The 21,279-nt window shown below is 38.8% G+C and overlaps 1 protein-coding gene across 4 annotated transcripts in view; it reads left to right on the top strand.

The window, feature by feature from the left end:
- The window catches only part of ULK4 (unc-51 like kinase 4), a 653,153-nt gene that overhangs the window by 295,348 nt on the left and 336,526 nt on the right, over nucleotides 1-21,279 (top strand). For all 4 annotated transcript variants that reach the window (XM_059390725.1, XM_059390726.1, XM_059390724.1 and 1 more), the window contains one exon: nucleotides 1,943-1,991. In XM_059390725.1, coding sequence (XP_059246708.1) covers nucleotides 1,943-1,991 — 49 coding nt within the window. The remainder of the gene's footprint in view (nucleotides 1-1,942; nucleotides 1,992-21,279) is intronic.

The following is a 21,279-nucleotide window of genomic DNA, read 5'->3' as shown; positions in this document are numbered from 1 at the left end:
TTGCCAGACATGGTTCTGAATCATGTCCGTCCAATCAGGGAATAACTGTTTTGCTTGGTGGTATTCAGAAACATGTGAGACCTGGCATGCTAGAACTGGGAGTTGAAGGGGCATGAAGAGGTAGTCCAGGCCAGCCTGCTCTTCATGCAGAAGCCTGGAGAAAGACTAGTTAATTCATCAGAACAAATTATAGTAGTTTCTATAGTCATGTCCTAGCAGTAGAGTATATTTAAAAGTACTGTCATGAGGGCACTAGTGTTGTGAGTGGATGCTTCTGGATCTGAATGTTGGGGTGAGAGTATAGAAGAAGGAGGTCTCACCTCTGGATACCATTGGAGAAAAGTGGAGCCCATGCTCCCAGGACTTTCTTGGCTTGGGAGCTTGGGCAACTCTCAGATGTATGTGCTTGGCTATTTCAGCCCAGGCCTAATTAAAAATATATGTCATAAAAATTTAAAAAGATAAATTCAGGGAAAGTGTGGTCAACATCTTGGGAGCCAAGGAAGAAGCCTGGAAATGTGCTGGCCCGAGGTCGTGCTCAGTCTTGAGTCTATGCATTTCCCATCCTGCCCAGACATGGTGTAAGGAGATTCGGCCTCACATCCAAGCCTTCAGTTGCCTCAGAAAGTGAATAAATAAATTTAATATTTGTAATATTTATAAATTTAATATTTATAAATAAATTTAATATTTATAGTCAAAACCTTATCCCCTAAGATATTAAAACTACAGAAATAATTACATTTATTTCTGCTAGATACTGAGGCACTAAGTACTCACTAAGTACTCACTCCAGTCTTTGGGACTCCTCCCTGTGCCTCACTTTCCCTAAACACTGCGATCTCTTTTTGGTAAGTCTCATAGGCTTTTCTTTTATCAGTGTATTATCATAGGCAGACAAGCTCTAGGGGGGCTAGATGATAAATTCCTTTCCTATGCTCCTGGCATCTTCTGTGAAATAGACAAACTGTAATACCCACAATGAAGGCAGCATGCTTATCTTAAGTGCTGTCATTTATCATATGAACTCAACACTAATAAAATGAAGGAATCTGGTTTATTTTTAAAATAGAACCAGGAATCAGCAAATTATAGCTTATGGGCCAAATACGGCACATACCTGTTTTTGTAAATAAAATTTTATTGGAACATAGCCATGCCTATTCATTTATGTATAATTTATGCCTACTTTTACATTATAGTGACAGAGTTAAGCAGTCACTGTAGAGAGCGCGTGGCCCACCAAAGCCTAAAATCTTGGCCATCTGACCCTTTACAGAAACAAGTTGACTGCCCTGGACTGAAGGAATATTTAGAAAATGAAGTATTGTTTTTAGTAAGGATGGTTGAGGCCTTTTTCTCTTCAATGGTGTGAAAAAAACTTGGCATAATAGATAATATAATAGATAATAATAACATAACTAGTTTCTATGAGAGAAAATTCCCAAAATCTATTGGGTGATTGGAGCCTACTCTTTTTTTTTTTTTAAGTAAAAGATTAAAAATTATTATACATTCATTCATTAATGCTGAGAAGATAGCTAATGAGGCATATATGAAAGATTGTGAGTGGCACACTTATAATTTAACTGTGCGGTGAGGGTTGGTCACATGATTTCAGCTGTCATTGCCTATTCTCAAAGTCTTTATAATTATAATGACTGTGAGTTTTAATTAATTTTTACATTTATTAATGTCAATGTATTTGAGGTTATACTTGCTACAGATCAATAAGGCTAAGCTAATAGTCGCTTGCCAAGAGCCCCATATTTCTTGTACTTAATGGATATAGTTAAATGTGTTAAAAATGAGTATTTAATCATCTGGTTCTCACTCAAAAAATTTAAGCAGTAAAACATGGGGCTGCAGTACTCCTGATCAGGGCAGTTTAAATATGAGCTATCTAATGTGTGTTTACCTTTTTTTTTTTTTTTTTTGACAGACTTGTGGAAGAGAGCAAACTGATCTCACTCATTTTTGAAGTAATTCTGGTAAGAAGGGAAATGTGTCTCTGAAAATCAAGTGACATTTAAAAAAATTTAAGGTTTTGACCATGTTGTGGGATTAGGGTCTAACCCTGACTCTGTCCAGGAGGATTCTGTGCCCTTCATCATCTCACTTAACCTTATAAGGCCTCAGTTTCCCTATCCGAACTCTTGTCCAGCTCTGAAATTGTATAGGACATTGCTGACTGACCTGCCTTCTTTTTAAAAATCCTTCATGAGATCGGTTTGTGGAGGAAGGGCAGAGGGATGAACATTAGGCTTCCCTGTGAATTTTCTGATGCTTGGGAAGCCCTCTGACTTGGTAATCATTGGGTCAGATCAGCAGTTTTGTGCCTATGGCCAGAAAATCATGTTCTTCTGAATGTGGAATAGCTTTACTTCCATACATCATTTTTTTCCTGTCGTAGAATGCTGCTCCATTGAAAAGCCATCTGTTAAAGGAAACCTTTCTTCTATGGTTCCTATGTGTAAAGAGTAAAAGGAGATTGCGGAGTTGACTCTCCTCACTTCTGATAAATCCCAGGTTTGAGAAATAGGCTGGAATTTGAGTTGGAGCTTAGAGCAACAGAGTGCCCTTATCTGAAGAAATGTTCTCTTATTCCTGGATTGACTGTCCCCCTTCACTAAAAGCTTTGCCCTACAGAGCTAACTGACATCATAAGGGGCAAAGGAGGGGACACCTCCCCAGCCAAGCTCAGCCTAACCTACCTTAGTTGTCAGTGGAACAATAACCCTAGTCTTATAACTGTATCCAGGGAAATTAGCTTTCTTTAATCATCCTGATATATTAATCTGTAAGTTGTTTGTGTGTTGATATGGCTAAATGGTGAAAACATTATTTTTGTTAGTGGCAAGGTGAACCTTGGGTTGGGTTTGCTGAACTGTGTGGTTTAGATGGGGGACAAGAGGTGGCAGTGGATGGTATTCCCAAAGGATGCTCTGGTGATCAGATGACACAGAGCTGCCATGCTGGGGAATGTGCAAGGTTGGAGACTGGATTGAATTTCTTTGAATAATAAGGGTATTTTATAAGCAGTATTGAGAAAAGGAATAGAGAAAATGACAGGAAGATACATGGAGATGGAGAGCTGTCTAATGGGATTTTAAGCTTTGCCAAGTGGCCTATGTGTCTCCACATCTTCAGTAAGGGTATATGTGATTTGCTAATTTGTTGCAAGATTGGATTTGTTTTGGCAGACAGTGGGTGCAATAAACTGCCTGCTGTGGGTTTGGCTGGGCGTGGGGCAAGAGCCAAAGCTGTCCAAACAGCCATATCAGGCTTGCATTTGAGGAGACCAGTGCTGAAGACAGGGAGAGTCCTCTAGAGCTAGAACAGGCCTTAGTTGGGATGGAGGGGGGATGTGACTCATTCCCTTGTGGTGGTAGAAACTCCTTTTGTGACTGATGAGAAGTTCTCATCCCATCCTTTGGCAATCACTTCAGGGTCTCAAATCTTGTACGTAGGAAATTGCTTCTTGATGGTCACCCAAATCCCTCTGTGCTTGATTAGTATTTCTATAATGACCACCTAGAAAGGCTTTATATATTTTTAAAGATTTTATTTATTTATTTTCCAAGAGAGAGAGTGTGTGCACTGGAGTGGTGGTGGGGGGTAGGGGCAGAGGGAGAAGCCAATTTCCTGCTGAGCAGGGAGCCGATGCTGATGCCAGGGCTCTATCCCAGGATTCTGGGATCATAACCTGAGCCAAAGGCAGAAGATGCTTAACAGACTGAGCCATGCAGGTACCCAAAAGGCTTCATATCTTACAAACCACAGTGAATATTTCATTGATTAATGCCATGATTTAGACCTTTGTCATGTGTTGGAGCTGTCATAGAGAGTGGGTAGAGGTGGTGTCTACTCTCCAGATGAGAGTCTCAGCTGGTCCTGAGCCCTGCAACCTCCCAGCCATGTCTAGGATGATGCTTTTCTTCTAACCAGAACAGCTCCATACTCTGGCATTATTATCTTGTAGGATGATACCATATGAGAGTATGGTATTACTCTGGTATATTAGCTTGTAAGATAATATTTCAAAAAGAGGTCCTGCTGCTAAAACAAGGTAAATTAAAAAAAAAAAAAAACAGTTGGAAATCACTGCTTTTTTGGAACAGGACTCTTATGTCCTTAGAGATCATTATTAAATCCCTTTTCTACTTTTGTCTTTCTTGAGTTTAATAATCTCAACTTTTTCCCTCTGTATGAATGCATTTTTTAATCAGTGGAATGTCTTTGTAGCAGTTATCTTGTGAACAATTACCTTGTCCTTTCTCAATTTTTGTCACTGAGCAAGACATGATATAGCATTTTAGTGATTCTCTGATGCACCTTTTTTTTCCCCTTCAGATTTTAACATTTCTGAAACTGGGATGTACTTTCCAAATCAGTGGCATTTTACAGTTGCTTTCAGCCAGATGACCTGGTTGTCATTGCCTTAACCAATTCATTTCACTTTTCTTTTTCTTTTTTATAAGTGCCCAAGAGTGATGCATTATAAAAATATATGTCTGAATATGTCTAAAAGAGCTCTTTCAATAAAAATAAAATGAACTTTCTAAGTAATAAGAAATCATGTCATAGTTTAATTGGTAGCATTTTTCTTTCAGGGTTTAATAAAATAATGGTACATCTTAGAACTGAGGGGTTCCTAGTTTCAGGGAAACACAGTATATACTGTAGTTAGGTTTGGTTTCTAAGCTCAAGGGCCTGTGTGGCGTCTATATACATGTAGCAGCTTCTTGGCAACAGTTTGATCAGAAAAGGCATAACAAAAAGATGGTGCGGGGTCCTGTGTATTGGCTACTGCTTTTTAAAAAAGCAAAAGCTGGTGGTCCACTGTGGCCCCTGATGACTTTTTCTCCCCTCTTAGCCCATAACTGTTTTCCAGCTTCTCTTGATGTACTTAAAGCCTGTTACAGGCTTTATAACTTCCTCCTTTTCTAGAGGTCCTCATACAATGTGCTTTTACCAGCAGTGCATCCTCTCCTGCACGTTTTTCAGTAAAAAAGCAAATGTCTCTCTTCTCATGGACAGGCAATTTCTGTGTCTTTTCTGTGCGCCTGGAAGGAAGTGAAGATGAAAGAAGGAGAACTGTGAATTTGATATCCTGTTTATATAAAATAGCCATGCACAAATCATAAGAAGAGCAGGTGGGACAGAGAGATTTAAGTATGGATCAAACTGGTCAAGATATAGTACAAAGCTGTAGTAATCAAAACAGTCTGGTACTGTCATAAAAATAGACATATAGATCGATGGAACAGAATAGAAGTCCCAGAAATATATCCATGCTTTTATGGCCAATATGACAAGAGAGGCAAGAACATACAATGAGGGAATAAACAGTCTCTTCAACAAATGATGTTGGGAAAACTGGACAGCTACCTGCAAAAGAATGAAACAGGACCACTTTCTTATACTCATACAAAAATAAACTCAAAATGGACGAAAGACCTGTGAGACTTGAAACCGTAAAACTCCTAGAAGAGAACACAGTAATTTCTCTGACATCAGCCAGAGCAACATTTTTTCTAGATACGTCTTCTCAGGCAAGTAAACCAAAAGAAAAACTACATGGACTACACCAAAATAAAAAGCTTTGCATATAGCAAAAGAAACCACCAACAAAACAGAAAGGCAACCTAGTGAAAGGGAGAAGATATTTGCAAATCATATATCTGATAAAGGTTAATACTCAGAATATATAAAGAACTCATACAATTCAACGTCAAAGAAAACAAACAATCCATTTAAAAAAATTGAGGAGAGGACCTGAGCAGACATTTCCTCGAAGAAGAAATACAGATAGACACATGAAAAGATGCTTATTGTCATTAATAATCAGGGACATGCAAATCAGAACCACTATGAGTTATCACCTCACACCTGTCCGAACAGCAAGAATGAAAAGAAATAGCAAGTGTTGGCAAGGATGTGGAGAAAAAGCAACCTTCATGCACTGTTGATAGAAATGTAAATGGGTGCAGCCATTGTGGAAATCAGTAGAGATTCCTCAAAAAAAAAAAAAAAATTAACCATAGAAATACCATATGATCCAGTAGTTTCACTAATTGGTGTTTACCCAAAGAAAAAGAAAACACTCTGAAAAGATATACGCATCCCTATGTTTATTGAAGCATTATTCATAGTAGCCAAGATACAGAAGTGTCAAGTGATAGATGAACGGATAATGAACACGCATGCACACGCGCACACACATGCATACACATACACATACACATACACAGGAATATTACTCAGCCATGGAAAGGATGGAATCTTGACATTTGCAACAACATGGATGGAGCTGGGCGATATTGTGCTAAGTGAAATAAGTCAGAGAAAGACAAATACCATATGATTTCACTTCTTTGTGGAGTCTAAAAAACAAAACAAATGAATAAACAAAAAGCAGAATCAGATCCATAAATATAGGAGACAAACTGCTGGTTGCCAGGGGTGAGGGGGTTGGACAAAATGAATGAAGGGGAGTGGTTGGTACAGACTTCCACTTATGGAATGAATAAGTCATGGGAAAAAAGGGCACAGACAGCATAAGGAGTCTAGTCAATGGTATTGCAATAGCCTTTTATGGTGGCGATCAGAGGATAATGTATAGACTAGTCAAATCCCTGTGTTATACACCTGAAACTAATGTAACATTGTATGTCAACTATATTAAAGAAAACAACAACAAAACCAAACCACAACTGGTTAAAGAAAGTAGTTTTTATGATTGAAAAACCAATTGAAAGTAGTTGTTATGATTTTGAAAAAAAGTAGTTTTAGAGTTTAGAGACTCTTTTCTAAAGGTACCAATTGAAAGCAGTTTTTATGATTTTGTAAAAAAAAGCCCAATCTTCAGTTTTAACTGCCTATTCCGGAGCATAGTGCTCGCTCCTGTCTGGATGGCTAACTGTCTGGGCCCTCTGGATTCATAATGCAGAAGAACGATGTGCAAGCACATAACTGGACAGAGTGTAGTAGCTTTATGGAGGGAGGGAGACAATACTGTGGATCCCAGGGGTGAGAGGGGCCCCACCACTCATTGCAAGGAGAGGAGTCTCTCAGAAATAACCTTTGAACATGGCCTTGAGGGAGTTGCCATGAGGAGAGGGGACATTCCAGCATGGGGGATGGTGAGTACTTAGCTGTGCCTGGACTAGAGACCATGGAGAAATGCAGGGAGTGAGGCTGGAAGATAGTTTGGGCACAGATCCTGCAGGCTTTATACTGTGGAGGTTTCACATTTGGTTTGGCTTTGCACATAGTTGATGCTTTTCAAAATCAGATCATATCCTCTACTTCGAAAAAAGAAAATCTTTTGGAACTTCTAGCTGCAGGGGCTGTGTGCGCTGAGGGGGTAGGCTGCTCAGCCAGAGGTTGGGACTTGGAGGGAATCAGGCTTAGGGTCAGGGGATTATATGGAAAACTTGGGACTGGTTGAGGGCTGGATTCAGTGAGTTCTCTGCAAACCTCCACCAGTGAGGCTTTTGAAGTCAGCCACAGGGAGAGTGGGGAAGGAGACATAAAACACAGGGTTGGTCTCAGAGGTTTGATCCAAGGGTCCAGGAGTTCTAAAACCACATTCAGGCCAGAGAGCAGGCAGAATGTTTTTAATCTTCAGATCCAGCGGCAAGTGTCCCAGCTCTTGGCCGGCCAAGTGAGTAGAGAAAGCCAGGTAGCTGATTGCTTACAAAAAAGGAGCTGTCACAGCAGTTGGGGGCTGCTTCCCTGGCAGGGCCCACCTGGGTGAGGGCACTGCCTTTTCCTGGCCTTGCAAGGCAGCTGTGTTGAGGGGGAATGGAGGCTCAGGCAGTGTGTGTTGGATTAAGCTAGATGGATTTCTCTGAACAGTGTTCAGAGTCTAGCATGCTAAGGTAGTCTGGATCTGTGTAACAAATGCGGGTTCCTAAGAATGGGAGCCATCAGAAGGACCCTGTGGCTTGGTTTCAAGTGCAGAATTGCCAGCGGAGCAGGATGGAAGACATTCTTCTTTCCATTTTGCCACTTTTCCAAGAGTAGAAGTTGCTTTTAAATATGTCTTAAGTATGAATTTGGATGAATCAGCCTTTGGATTTTGCTATAACTCTAATCTCTCTTCATTTTATTTTAGTGGTTTGTGCTTTGGCCGACTTCAGTAAATCATTTTGATACCAAGTAATATAGGCAAACTATACTTTATTGGAAAAAATCTTTATTCATGGCAGATTTTCCAATATGTGCCAAAATATCACTGTCATGATATTTTATGTGTCTGTTCCAAAACAAACAATTACAGAGCAATTTCAGTGGCAAATGTTAACAATAAAAATGGGATTAGCAATACACTAGTTTGACAATTATATTGTTTTAACAATCTCAAGGATAGCAGCTGAAGCAAGCTTGAGTAAATCTTTCAAGTCAATGGTATCTTTAGAAAAGAGTCTCTTTATAGATCCTTGGAGCCTGAAGGATTGAATCATGGAGGCACCAGCACAGTACAGACTGGCAGCCACTTTACATGTAAGAAATGTTTTCAGTCCTGTGCATTCATCAGACTTTTAAACTTACTTTGCTCTTTTCTTGTTGCTGCACATCTGGTATGAATGGGTTCTGTTAGGGTATGTTAAAATGACAATTTCCTTGTAAGATTAAGAATCTGCACATTTGTGTTCAATATACCATTAATATGATTCTCCTGTGCACATGGGCATGAATTTCTAAAGTCGCAAACCAGATTTGATTACAATTTCAAAATGCTTGACTTAAGAAGATCCTTTCAAAGTTATACAAAGAGCACTTACTGGATATAAGAGAAATCTGTTTCTTCGACCTGTAAGAATAACTATTCAGGATTTCTGTAGATTGCAAAAGGGAGCCGTATAACCCAACTGCTATTGTGTACAAGCTGATTTTCTATACACTGCTCACACACTGTTGTTAAGGTATATACTTTGAGTTGGTTTTTATTGTGAGGGGCAGGAAATGGATACACATGCATCTGCCCTTGGTAGCTTATGTTGTCAATTTGTATTTGCAAATTAGCTCTCTAGGGCTAGGGTGTCAGCTATTGATGCGGGATTAAATGTAGTGAAGTTGCCCACATCACTGCTGAACAGGTGACTAATCTGATCAGTATACTGTTATCTGGTTGGCCGAATAAATGGGTTGAAGCTAAATAAAATAAATGTATATCGGCAAACTTGGCGTAAAGCATAACTAGTTTCTGCATAATTAGCCCAATTGGTTTGAAAGAAGATGGACTCTATTAAGATAACAACCACATATTGTGTCCACTGAAAAAAATGCTAAAGTAGAGCTGAGCATATCTTTGGCCAATCACAGGGCATACACTGGAAATGTGTTACGTATGGCCTCTTCTAAGCCAGTGGAATCCTGACTTTTATTCTCATCATTCTTGTTGGTAGTTAGTTCTCCTCTAGGTCCTAGGCTTCACTTTGAGGAAGCAGAATTCCTTCTTTCTTCTCTCTAAGATGACAGTCTAGTTAAAAGTGTGGTAGCCAATAGCCACGCAAAGCATTGAACAGGGATGGGCTCTAATGTAAAATATTGGATTTCAAAAACAAAAAACAAAAAACAGAAGTTAAGTAGCTAATTTTCTTATACTGACTGTATGTTAAAATAGTATTTTGGATATACTAGGCTTAGTGAAGTATCATTAAATTAATTTCGTCTGTTTCTTTTTGCTTATTGCAGCTTCTAGAGCATGTAAAATGTGGTTTGCATTCTATTTCTGTTGGATAGTGCTGTAGTAGGTGATTTCCTATGTTCCTCAGTTAGATCCTGATTGAGTTTCACTTAGAAAAGAACCTCTGCTGTGTACAACCTCATTTTCCCCCTCACATTGCCCTCCTGCATTTTGCCTTTCAGCATGTATTGATTCATTCCCGAACAAGTGAGGGACGTAAGGCATGGTTGATATATGCAGATCCTTCTTTCCTAGACTGGGGTCACCAGCCGGTCTTTCTCCTGTTGATGGTGGTGGGAAGATGAAATAGTAAGACAGGCCAGTGTTCTATAAGTGACACTCTCACAAAAGGCAGTTTGGTCGTAGCTCCCCTGACTTTTGTCCTTGGCTGGTGATACCACTTGATTTTACTGGTTTCCTGACTCTGAACCATCTGGGGATACCCATTCAGTGGCTATTGGTGACCTTTTGGTTCAGGCTTGTTAAAAATTAAAATGCCTGGGGCACCTGGGTGGCTCAGTGGGTTAAAGCCTCTGCCTTTGGCTCAGGTCATGATCCCAGGGTCCTGGGATCGAGCCCCACGTCGGGCTCTCTGCTCAGTGGGGAGCCTGCTTCCTCCTCTCTCTCTCTGCCTGCCTCTCTGCCTACTTGTGATCTCTGCCTGTCAAATAAATAAATAAAATCTTTAAAAAAAAATTAAAATGCCTGCAGTGGTCATCAGGCATTGCCCAGTCTCATGACTCCCAAACTTCTATATTTAGGCCACTTAGATAGATGGGAACAGAGTAGAATGACTCATGGTAAATACAAAGACTTATTGGAAGGGCCTAGTGTAAAATCAGTGATTACTCATTCTCCATATGTAACCACTGAATGTTACTTTTTCTTAAACTTCTTCAGTAGCGTAGGATTCGAAAAAGTTTATTCATGAACAAAACAACCGAGAATACCCACTTTTTAAGAAAGTGGAAATGTCAGCAAAAAGTTACTAGTTTTGTCGGAGAAGAATAAATGAAACAGGATGGGATTGGGAGGGAGACAAACCATAAGTGACTCTTAAATCTCACAAAACAAACTGAGAGTTGCTGGGAGGAGAGGGATTGGGAGAGGGGGGTGGGATTATGGACATTGGGGAGGGTATGTGCTATGGTGAGTGCTGTGAAGTGTGTAAACCTGGTGATTCACAGACCTGTACCCCTGGGGATAAAAATACATGTTTATAAAAAATAAAAAAATTAAAAAAAAAGTTACTAGTTTTGATTAAAGCCACAAACATCTATTAGCATTTGCTTTTGATGCTTTTGTGTTTGTTTTCTTGGATGACCAAGAAAGAGCAACCTGGAGCTGCAAAGGATTTTCAGACTGAGCCAGGAAATCTGATGGACTGAAGCAGTTTACAGATTTATGGGGAAAGGAAAGCTTTTTAAATAGCACTAGCAAGTGAGATTGCATTTTGGATTTATTAGAGGTACCAAATTGCAGAAAGACTGTGAGGAGAAGCCAGTAAGGACAAATTATTACATAGGATTTTGAGGTTTATTTTTTCTGATAACAAAATCAGTGCCTACTTGTAAAGAGTTCAAATAGTATAGAAATGTCTAACATAGAATGTGAAGATCTTTTGTAGTATCATACCACACAGATTAATGCATAGTTATATTCTTTTCCACCCATGTATTTTTTTTAAAAGATTTTATTTATTTATTTGACAGAGAGAGATCACAAGTGGGCAGAGAGGCAGGCAGAGAGAGAGGAAGGGAAGCTGGCTCTCCGCTGAGCAGAGAGCCCGATGCGGGACTCGATCCCAGGACCCTGAGATCATGACCTGAACCGAAGGCAGCGGCTTAACCCACTGAGCCACCCAGGCACCCAACCCATGTATTTTTTAAATCAAAAACAGAACCATACTAAATATTCTATTTTGTATCTGCCTTACTTTATAGTGTCCATGGCAGATGTGTGTATATGTGTGCACAAATGTATTATTTGTTCTATTTCATGACCATATAATGTTTCATTGTATTAACATCATTTATTTAGCCAATCCCCACTGATGGACACTTAAAGTTTTTTCCCTTGCCTTTTTGCTAATACGAGCAACACTGAACAGAGTATCTTTGCCATATCTTTGCACTTCTGTTTCTCAAAATTCTTAGAAGTCAAATTGTTATGCCAAAGTATATGCATCTTTTGTATTTTATATTACTCTCAAAAATGTTAATATGAAACTTCCCACACAGCAGTAGGATAAAATAGTACCAACTATGTCATGCTCACACTGAGTACATTCAGTTGTCAATTGTTTGTGTTTTGACTGGTTTGATTTTTTAATATCTGTCAAATAGATCTTTTTTTAAAAAAAATTTTATTTATTTATTAGAGAGCGTGTATGTGTTGGTGCGCATATATTAGCAGGGGGAGGGGAAGGGCAGAGGGTGAGGGAGAAGCAGACTCCCTGCTGAGCAGGGAGTCCCACGCAGGTTGATCCCAGGACCCACTGATCACTATCTGAGGAAGGCAGATGCTTAACCAGCTGATCCCCCCAGGGGCTCCTCTTCTTCTCTCCCCACCCCTTGTCCCCGCCCCCCCTCACTCTCTCTCTCCATCCCTTCCATCTGTCCTTCCTTCCTTCTTCAGTCCCTCCCTTCCTCCCTCCTTCCCTCCTTCTTTTCTTCTTGCTTGCTTGCTTATAGCTTCTGTGTTTTCCAGCATGCTTGAGCAAGGGCTTCTCCACAACCAGTTTATATAATATTGTTTATTCTGTACATTTATGGTGTCATGATTACATTTTTTAGTTTTGCTCTAAAATAACTTCGTTGTAAGGAATGAGTTCAAATCCAGCTTTTCTCTTCCCCACACCTCCCTTTTTCATTCACTGAGTTGTTGTTCTGACACTGTTGGTTGGTGTAATTCATCATTATGGTGCCCTGAAATATTATATTTATCATTTATTCATGAGATCTCTACATATTATACATTTGTACATTATATTGTATCGTAGTACATTGTATTGTACATTGTGTATTTATCTCCACATATTTATTGTCTATATGGGCATACAATTTCCTGCTTATATTTAGCATGTGTAATTTGATGAGTTTTTAAATATGTATATTCAATCAGGATGATGAATTTGTCCATCATCCCCCTAAAATTTTGCATTCCTATTTGTAGTCCATCCCTTTATATTCCCTTCTTGTCCCAGGCAACTATTAATTTACTTTCAGTCACTATAGATCAGCTTTCACATGATAGTTTGTGTATAGAATTTTATATAAATAAGTAATAATATATGGACTTTTCTTTTATGGACTCTTGGCTTCTTTCACTAAACAAACTTATTTTGAGCCCATCAGTGTTGTAGTGTGTATTGGTAGTTCATTTGTTTTTGTTGCAGAATACTGTTCCATTGCAAAGAGTAAGAATTTCATTAAGCTGCGCATCAGGCTCCCTGCTCGGAGGGTAGTCTGCTTCTCCCTTTCCCTCTGCCTGCCTTGGTTGCTCTTTCTCTCTCTCTCTAATAAGTAAATAAAATCTTTTAAAAAAAGAATATATGGTATGATATTATGGAAGATATTCACATTCTTTAATAGACATTTCTGTACTGTTTGAACTGTACATCACGTGGATACTCTTTATGCATTGCATGGAGATACTGCAGTTTATTGATCCATTCATCTCTTGATAGACATTTGAGTTGTTGTCACTTTGGGGCTAATGCCCAGGAATGGGTGGTGTATAGATTAGGTGTATGTTTAACTTTTTTAAAAATTATGTTAAATTAACCATTGTATACTACATCATTAGTTTTTGATATAGTATTCAGTGACTCATTAGTTGCTAATAACACAATGCTTATGACAACACCTGCCCTCCTTAATACCCATCACCTGGAGACCCCATCCCTCCTACCCCCTCCCATCTGTAACCCTGAGTTTGTTTCCAGGAATCCAGAGTATCTCATGGTTTGTCTCCCTGTCTGATTTCTTCCCATTCAGTTTTTCCTCCCTTCCCCTATGGTCTTCTGTGCTATTCCTTATGTTTCACATATGAGTGAAACCATGTGATAATTGTCTTTCTCTGCTTGACTCATTTCACTTAGCATAATCCCCTCCAGGTTCATCCATGTTTATGCAAATGGTAGGTATTCATCCTTTCTGATGGCTGAGTAATGTTCCATTGTATATATGAACCACATCTTCTTTATCTATTCATCTGTTGAAGGACATCTTGGCTCCTTCTGTAGTTTGGCTCTTGTGGACATTGCTGCTATGAACATCGGGGTGCAGGTGCCCCTTCTTTTCACTTCATCCATGTCTTTGGGGTAAATACTTAGTAGTACAATTGCTGGACCATAGGGTAGCTCTATTTTTAAAGTGTTGGAAAACCTCCACACTGTTTTCCAGAGTGGTTGTACCAGCTTGCATTCCTACCAACAGTCTTTCTCCACACCTTCACCAACATTTGTTGTTTCCTGTCTTGTTAATTTTTGCCATTCTAATTGGTATAAGATGGTATCTCTTTGTGATTTTGATTTGTATTTCCCTGATGGCTAGAACTTTTGTGACTTCATCAAGATAAAAAGCTCAACACAGCAAAGGAGACAGTCAACAAAAGTAAGAGGCAACCCACAGAATGGAAGAAGATATTTGCAAATGACATTACAGATAAAGGTGTGGTATCTAAGAACGATAAATAACTTAAAAACTCAACACACAAAAAACAAATAAGCCGAGAAATGGGCAGAAGACATGAACAGGCACCTCTCCAAAGAAAACATACAAATGGCACATGAAAATATGCCTAACATTTTAAGAAACTGCAAAACCATTTTTTTAAAAAGATTTTATTTATTTATTTGTAAGAGAGAGAGAGTGAGAGCGAGCACAGGCAGACAGAGTGGAAGGCAGAGTCAGAGGGAGAAGCAGGCTCCCTGCGGAGCAAGGAGCCCGATGTGGGACTCGATCCCAGGACGCTGGGATCATGACCTGAGCCGAAGGCAGCTGCTTAACCAACTGAGCCACCCAGGCATCCCTGCAAAACCATTTTTGAACATGGCTGTAATCTTTTAGATTCCTATTAGCAGTGGATGAGAGTTGTGGTTATTTGACATTTTCATTAATACTTGGTTTGATTAATCTTTTTTGTTTTAGACATTCTAATGGATTTGTGGTAGCATATCAGTGTGGCTTAATTTGTATTTCCTTGCTAATTACTTTGTTGGATTTATTTGCCATCTCTGTGTGTGTGTATAATATATATATCTTCATCTTTTATATATACAAAGTATCTATAGAAATCTTCTGCCCATTTTTTTATTGTTTGTTTTCTTGTCACTGAGCTGTAAAAGTTTTTTTGTATCTGCCTAAAGTACTTTGTCAATTGTATATTCTGAGTATTTTTATGGCAGCGTGTAGTTTGCTTTTTTATTTTCATTGTAGTGTTCAAAATACTAAAGGTTCTGAAGACTGAAAGTTTTTCCAAATATTTTTTCTTTTTAATACTAGATATTTTTTGTATCCTATTTAAGAAATACTTGCCAAAACCAAGTTCATAAAATTGCTTATGTGCTTTCCTTTACTTTGGTTTTTCTGTTTTGTTTATATTCAGGTTTTAGGCATTTAGGCATTTAGGTTCAATAAGTTAACATTATTCTATTTTTAGTTTCAGGAGTAGAATTTGGTCATTCATCAGTTGCATATAACACCCAGTGCTCATTATATCAAGTGCCCTCTTTAATGCCTATCACCCAGTTACCCCATTCCTCCACTCACCTCCCCTCCAGCAACCCTCAGTGTGTTTCCTAGAGTTAAGGGTCTCTTATGGTTTGCCTCCCTCTCTGATAGTTGTAGTTCTTACACTGAGATCTGAAATATATTTGAGTATATGATGTGAAGTGGGAGTTGGGGTTTATTTCCTTTCTTCAGGGCATCCAATTGTTCCAGCGCCATTTGTTGAAAAAATTATCCTTTCCATGTTGAATTACTTCCATTCCTTTAACCAAAGGTTAAAAACGAATTAAACATTTATGTTTTAATTGATCTCTGGATTTTCTCTTTTGTTCCATTGTTTTACATGGGTAGGTCCTTTGCATTTCCATGTAGATTTTAGCATCATCTTGTCAGTTTCTCTCCCAAAATGCCTGTTGATTTATGGACACTATACATGATTTTGGGGAGAATGGATATCTCAATAACACTGTCCTCTGATCCCTGAGCTTAATATCTCTCTCTCTCTCTCTTTTTCTTTTTGATATTCAGTGATATCTGTCAGCAATATTTTGTAGTTTTCATTGTATAGGAAGGGTATATACACAACCTTTCTCAAATTTAACTCTTGGAATTTAAGCTATTATAAGAAGCATTCTTTAACTTCCATTTCTATCTTTCTTTTTTTTTTTTTTTAAGATTTTATTTATTTATTTGGCAGAGATCGCAAGTAGGCAGAGAGGCAGGCAGAGAGAGAGGAAGAAGCAGGTTCCCTGCTGAGCAGGGAGCCCAATACAGGGCTTGATCCCAGGACTCCGGGATCATGACCTGAGCCAAAGGCAGAGGCTTTAATCCACTGAGCCACCCAGGCACCCCTAACTTCCATTTCTGATTGTTCATTGCTAGCATATACAAATATAATTGATTTTTGTGTGGTGACCTTGTATCCTGCAACCTAGCCAAACTCACTTTTTATTTCTAATAGCTATATGGTAGAATCTTCAGAATATTCTATGTAAATGATCATGACATTTGTAAATAAAACTATTATTTTTTCTTTTACAATCTATATGTCTTTTGTTTTCCTTCCCTTTTTGCACTGGCTAGGACCTCCAGTGTAGCAATGTACAGAGAGGTTAAAGCAGACATCCTGGGCTCTTTCCAGATCCTAGGGAGAAAGGATTATCTCTGATATGGGCTATAGGTTTTTTGTAGAATCCTTTAGTGGCTGACAAGTTCTCTTTCGTTCATTCCAAGTATGCTGAGATTTCAACATGATGATTTTCTTTTCTGCATCTACTGAAATGATCATAGAGTTCTTTAAAATTTTTTTTCATTTTATTTTATTTTCAGTGTTACAAAATTTGTTGTTTATGCACCACACGCAGTGCTCCACACAATATATGCCCTCCATAATACCCACCACCAGGCTCACCCAACCCCTCACCCCCTCCCCTCCGGAACCCTCAGTTTGTTTCTCAGAGTCCACAGTCTCTCATGGTTTGGCTACCCCTCCAATTTCCCCCAACTCACTTCTACTCTCCATCTCCCCATGTTGTCCTCCATGTTATTCCTTATGCTCCACAAGTAAGTGAAACCACGTGATAATTGACTCTCTCTGCTTGACTTATTTCACTCAGCATAATCTCTTCCAGTCCCATCCATGTTGATACAAAAGTTGGGTATTCATCCTTCCTGATGGAGGCATAATACTCCATTGTATATATGGACCATATCTTCCTTATCCATTCATCTATTGAAGGGCATTTTGGCTCTTTCCACAGTTTGGCGACTGTGGCCATTGCTGTTGTGAACACTGGGGTACAGATGGCCCTTCTTCTCACTGTATCTGTATCCTTGGGGTAAATACCCAATAGTGCAATTGCAGGGTCATAGAGTAGCTCTATTTTTATTTCTTAAGGAATCTCCACACTGTTTTCCAAAGTGTCTGCACCAACTTGCATTCCCACCAACAGTATAAGAGGGTTCTCCCTTTCTCCACATCCTCTCCGACACATGTTGTTTCCTGTCTTGTTAATTTTGGCCATTCTAACTGGTGTAAAGTGATTATCTCAATGTGGTTTTGATTTGAGTCTCCCTGATGGCTAATGATGATGAACATTTTTTCATGGTCTATTAGCCATTTGTATGTCTTCTTTGGAGAAGTGTCTGTTCATGTCTTCTGCCCATTTTTTGACATGACGATCTGTTTTTTGGGTGTTGAGTTTGAGGAGTTCTTTATAGATCTTGGATATCAGCCCTTTGTCTGTAGCATCATTTGTGAATATCTTCTCCTATTCCATGGATTGTCTGTTTGTTTTGTAGACTGTTTCCTTTGCTGTGCAGAAGCTTTTGATTTTGATGAAGTCCCAAAAGTTCATTTTTGCTTTTGTTTCCTTTGCCTTTGGAGACATATCTTGAGAGAAGTTGCTGTGGCTGATGTTGAAGAAATTACTGCCTGTTCTTCTCCAGGATTTTGATAGATTCCTGCCTCACATTGAGATCTTTTAACCATTTCGAGTTTATCTTCATGGATGGTGTAAGAGAGTGGGTTAGTTTCATTCTTCTACACGTAGGTGTCTAATTTTCTCAGTACCATTTATTGAAGAGACTGTCTTTTTTTCCACTGTATATGTATTCCTGCTTTGTGGAAGATTATTGGACCATAGAGTTGAGGGTCCATATCTGGGATCTCTACTTTTTTCCACTGGTCTATATGTCTGTTTTTGTGGTAGTCCCATGCTGTTTTGGTGATCAAGGTTTGGTAGTAAAGCTTGAAACAAGGCAACGTGATGCCCCCAGTTTTGTTTTTCTTTTTCAAAATTTCCTTTATTAGCTAGGATCCTATTGAGATTCTTGACATCCATATTCATCAGGGATATTGATCTGAAATTCTCCTTTTTGATGGGGTCATTGCCTAGTTTGGGGATCAGGGTAATGCTGGCTTCATTGAAAGAGTTTGGAAGTTTTCCTTCTGTTTCTATTTTTTTGGAACAGCTTCGGGAGAATAGGTATTATTTTTTCTTCGAATGTTTGGTAGAATTCCTCAGGGAATCCGTGAGGTCCTGTGCTCTTGTTTTTTTGTGAGCTTTTGAGCACTGCTTCAATCTCATTACTAGATATTGGTCTATTAAGGTTGTTGATTTTTTCCTGTTTCTGTCTTGGAAATTTATAGGTTTCCATGAATGCATCCATTTCTTCTAGGTTGCTTAACTTATTAGCATAAAACTGTTGATAATAATTTCTGATGATTGTTTCTGTATTTCTTTGGTGTTAGTAGTGATGTCTCTGCTTTCATTCATAATTGTGTTAATTTGAGCCCTCTGTTGTTTTGGATTAGTTTTGGCAGTGATTTATTGATCTAATTGATTCTTTCAATGAATCAGCTTCTAGTTTCGTTGATGTGTCTGCTATATCTCTAGTTTCTAACTCATTGATCTCTGCTCTAATCTTGATTATTTCCCTTCTTGTGTGTGTGGTTGTCTTAATTTGTTGTTGATTTTCCAGTTTTTTAAGGTGTAAAGAGAGTTGGTGTATTTGGGATTTTTCATTTCTTTTGTGTGAGGCTTGGAAGGCTATGTATGTACCCCTTAGGACTGCCTTTGCTGTATCCCATAGGTTTGGACCTATGTGTCTTTATTCTCATTGGTTTCTGTGAATTGTTTGAGTTCTTCTTTGATTTCCAGGTTGATCCAAACATTCTTGAGCAGGATTGTGTTTAGTTTCCAAATGTTTGAATTTCTTCCAAGCTTTTGCTTGTGTTTGAGCTCCAGTTTCAAAGCATCTTGGTCTGGGAGTATTCAGGGAATAATCTCAATTTTTTGGTATCAGTTGAGCCCTGATTTGTGACCCAGTATGTGGTGTATTCTATAGAAAGGTCCATGTGCGCTCAAGAAGAATGAGTATTCTGTTGTTTTAGGGTGGAATGTTCTATATATATCTATGAGGTCCATCTGGTCCAATGTGTCATTCAATGCTCTTATTTCTTTATTGATTTTCTGCTTTGATGATCTATTACTGAAGTGGTATGTCAAGATCCCCTACAATTAATGTATTCATATGAATATGACTCTTTATTTTGATTAATAGTTGGTTTATGTAGTTGTCTGCTCCCATATTGGGAGCATAAATATTTATAGTTGTTCTATCTTCTTGGTGGATAGAGTCTTTATGAATGATGTAGTGTCCTTCTGTATCTCTGACTACAGTCTCTAGCTTAAAATCTAATTTATATGATATGAGTATTGCTACCCCAGCTTTCTTTTGCAGCCCATTGGCATGAAAAATGGTTCTTCATCCCTTCACTTTCAGTCTGGGTATATCTTTAGGTTCCCAATGTGTCTTGTAGACAACATATGGATGGGTTCTCTTGTTTTATCCAGTCATCAGCCCTGTGCCACTTTATGGGAGCATTTAGTCTGTTCATGTTGAAAGTGATTTTTGAAAGATAAGTTTTCATTGACATCATGTTGCTTGTGAAGTCCTTGTTTCTATAGCATGTCTCTGTAAATTTCTGTTCTGTGTCACTCTTGGGTTCTTTTGTCTTTTATAGAAACCCTCTTAATATTTCTTGTAGTGCCGGCTTGGTGGTCACATACCCTTTTAATCCTTGCCGGTCTTGAAAGCTCTTTATCTCCCCATACATTTTTGAATGTCAGCATTGCTTGATAAAGTTTGCTTGGCTGCATGTTCTTCTCATTTAGTGCCCTGAATATGTCATGCCAGCCCTTTCTGGCTTGCCAGGTTTCTGTGGACAGGTCTGATGTTATTCTGATGGTCCTTCCTATGTTTGTAAGGAATCTCTTCCCCCTAGCTGCCCTTAAGACCTCCTGTCTGAAATTATGATTTGTGAATTTCACAATTAAGCATCTAGAGGTCTTTCTACATTCCTTGATCTTGGGGGGTGTCTTTTCTTCCTCTAGGACATGAACACTTGTTCCATTCCCCAGATGGGGAAATGCTCATCCAGAATTTGTTCAACTATATCTTCTAGTCTTCTCTCTTTCTCTATCCACTCAGGGATAACAATAAATCTGACGTTGGAACATTTCATGGCATCATTTATTTCCCTAGTTCTGTTTTCATGACTTCTAAGCTATTTGTTCCAGGTCTCCTCCTGATCCTTTTTTTTCTTTTCTTTTTTTTTTAAATCAGTATGTCCTCTAGATCACTAATTCCATCTTTTGCCTTGGTTACCTTAGCTGTTAGAGAATTTAGATTAGATTGGATCTCATTGATAGCACTTTTAACTTCTACCAGATCAGCTCTCACTTCCGTCCTTAGAGATTCTATGTTGTCACTAATGGTCTTCTCCAATCTAGCCATTGCCTAGATAATTGTTACCCTCTAACAATTGTTACCTGAATTCCCTTTCCAACATACTGTTTATGTTCATATCCATTAGTTCTGTGGCAGAGGGCACAGTCTCTGAAGTTTACCTCCGTTGGATGTTCTTCCTCCCAGTCACTTTGGTGAGGGTTGTTTGAGAGGATATATAGCTGAATATATCAACCATGATCCAGGCAAGGTGCACCCTCTTGGAGATGCAGAAATACCCCTAACAGCAAAAGGCTGCCATGTGTATTCCATGATCTTCTCTTCAAAATGGAGAAAACTGGGACCCTGGGTGGCCCAGTCAGCTAACCTTTTGCCTTTGGGTCAGGTCACAATCCCAGAGTCCTGGGATGGATTGCCTAGCAGGCTCTCTTCTCCACAAGGAGCCCGCTTCTCTTCCTATAGTGTTAAGTTTATCTTTTTGTATATGTTTTTTAGTGGTTACTCACTGTATCATACATAATTTATAAGCATATTTATGTTTTGATGATCTAACAGTGCCACTGTCTTTTACCAGTTTTAATAAAGCATGGAAATTTT

The sequence above is a fragment of the Mustela nigripes genome, chromosome 2, assembly GCF_022355385.1.
Source record: "Mustela nigripes isolate SB6536 chromosome 2, MUSNIG.SB6536, whole genome shotgun sequence".
NCBI lineage: Eukaryota > Metazoa > Chordata > Mammalia > Carnivora > Mustelidae > Mustela > Mustela nigripes.
The sequence above is the reverse complement of the archived record's forward strand: the minus strand, read 5'-3'. Positions and strand labels throughout refer to the sequence as shown.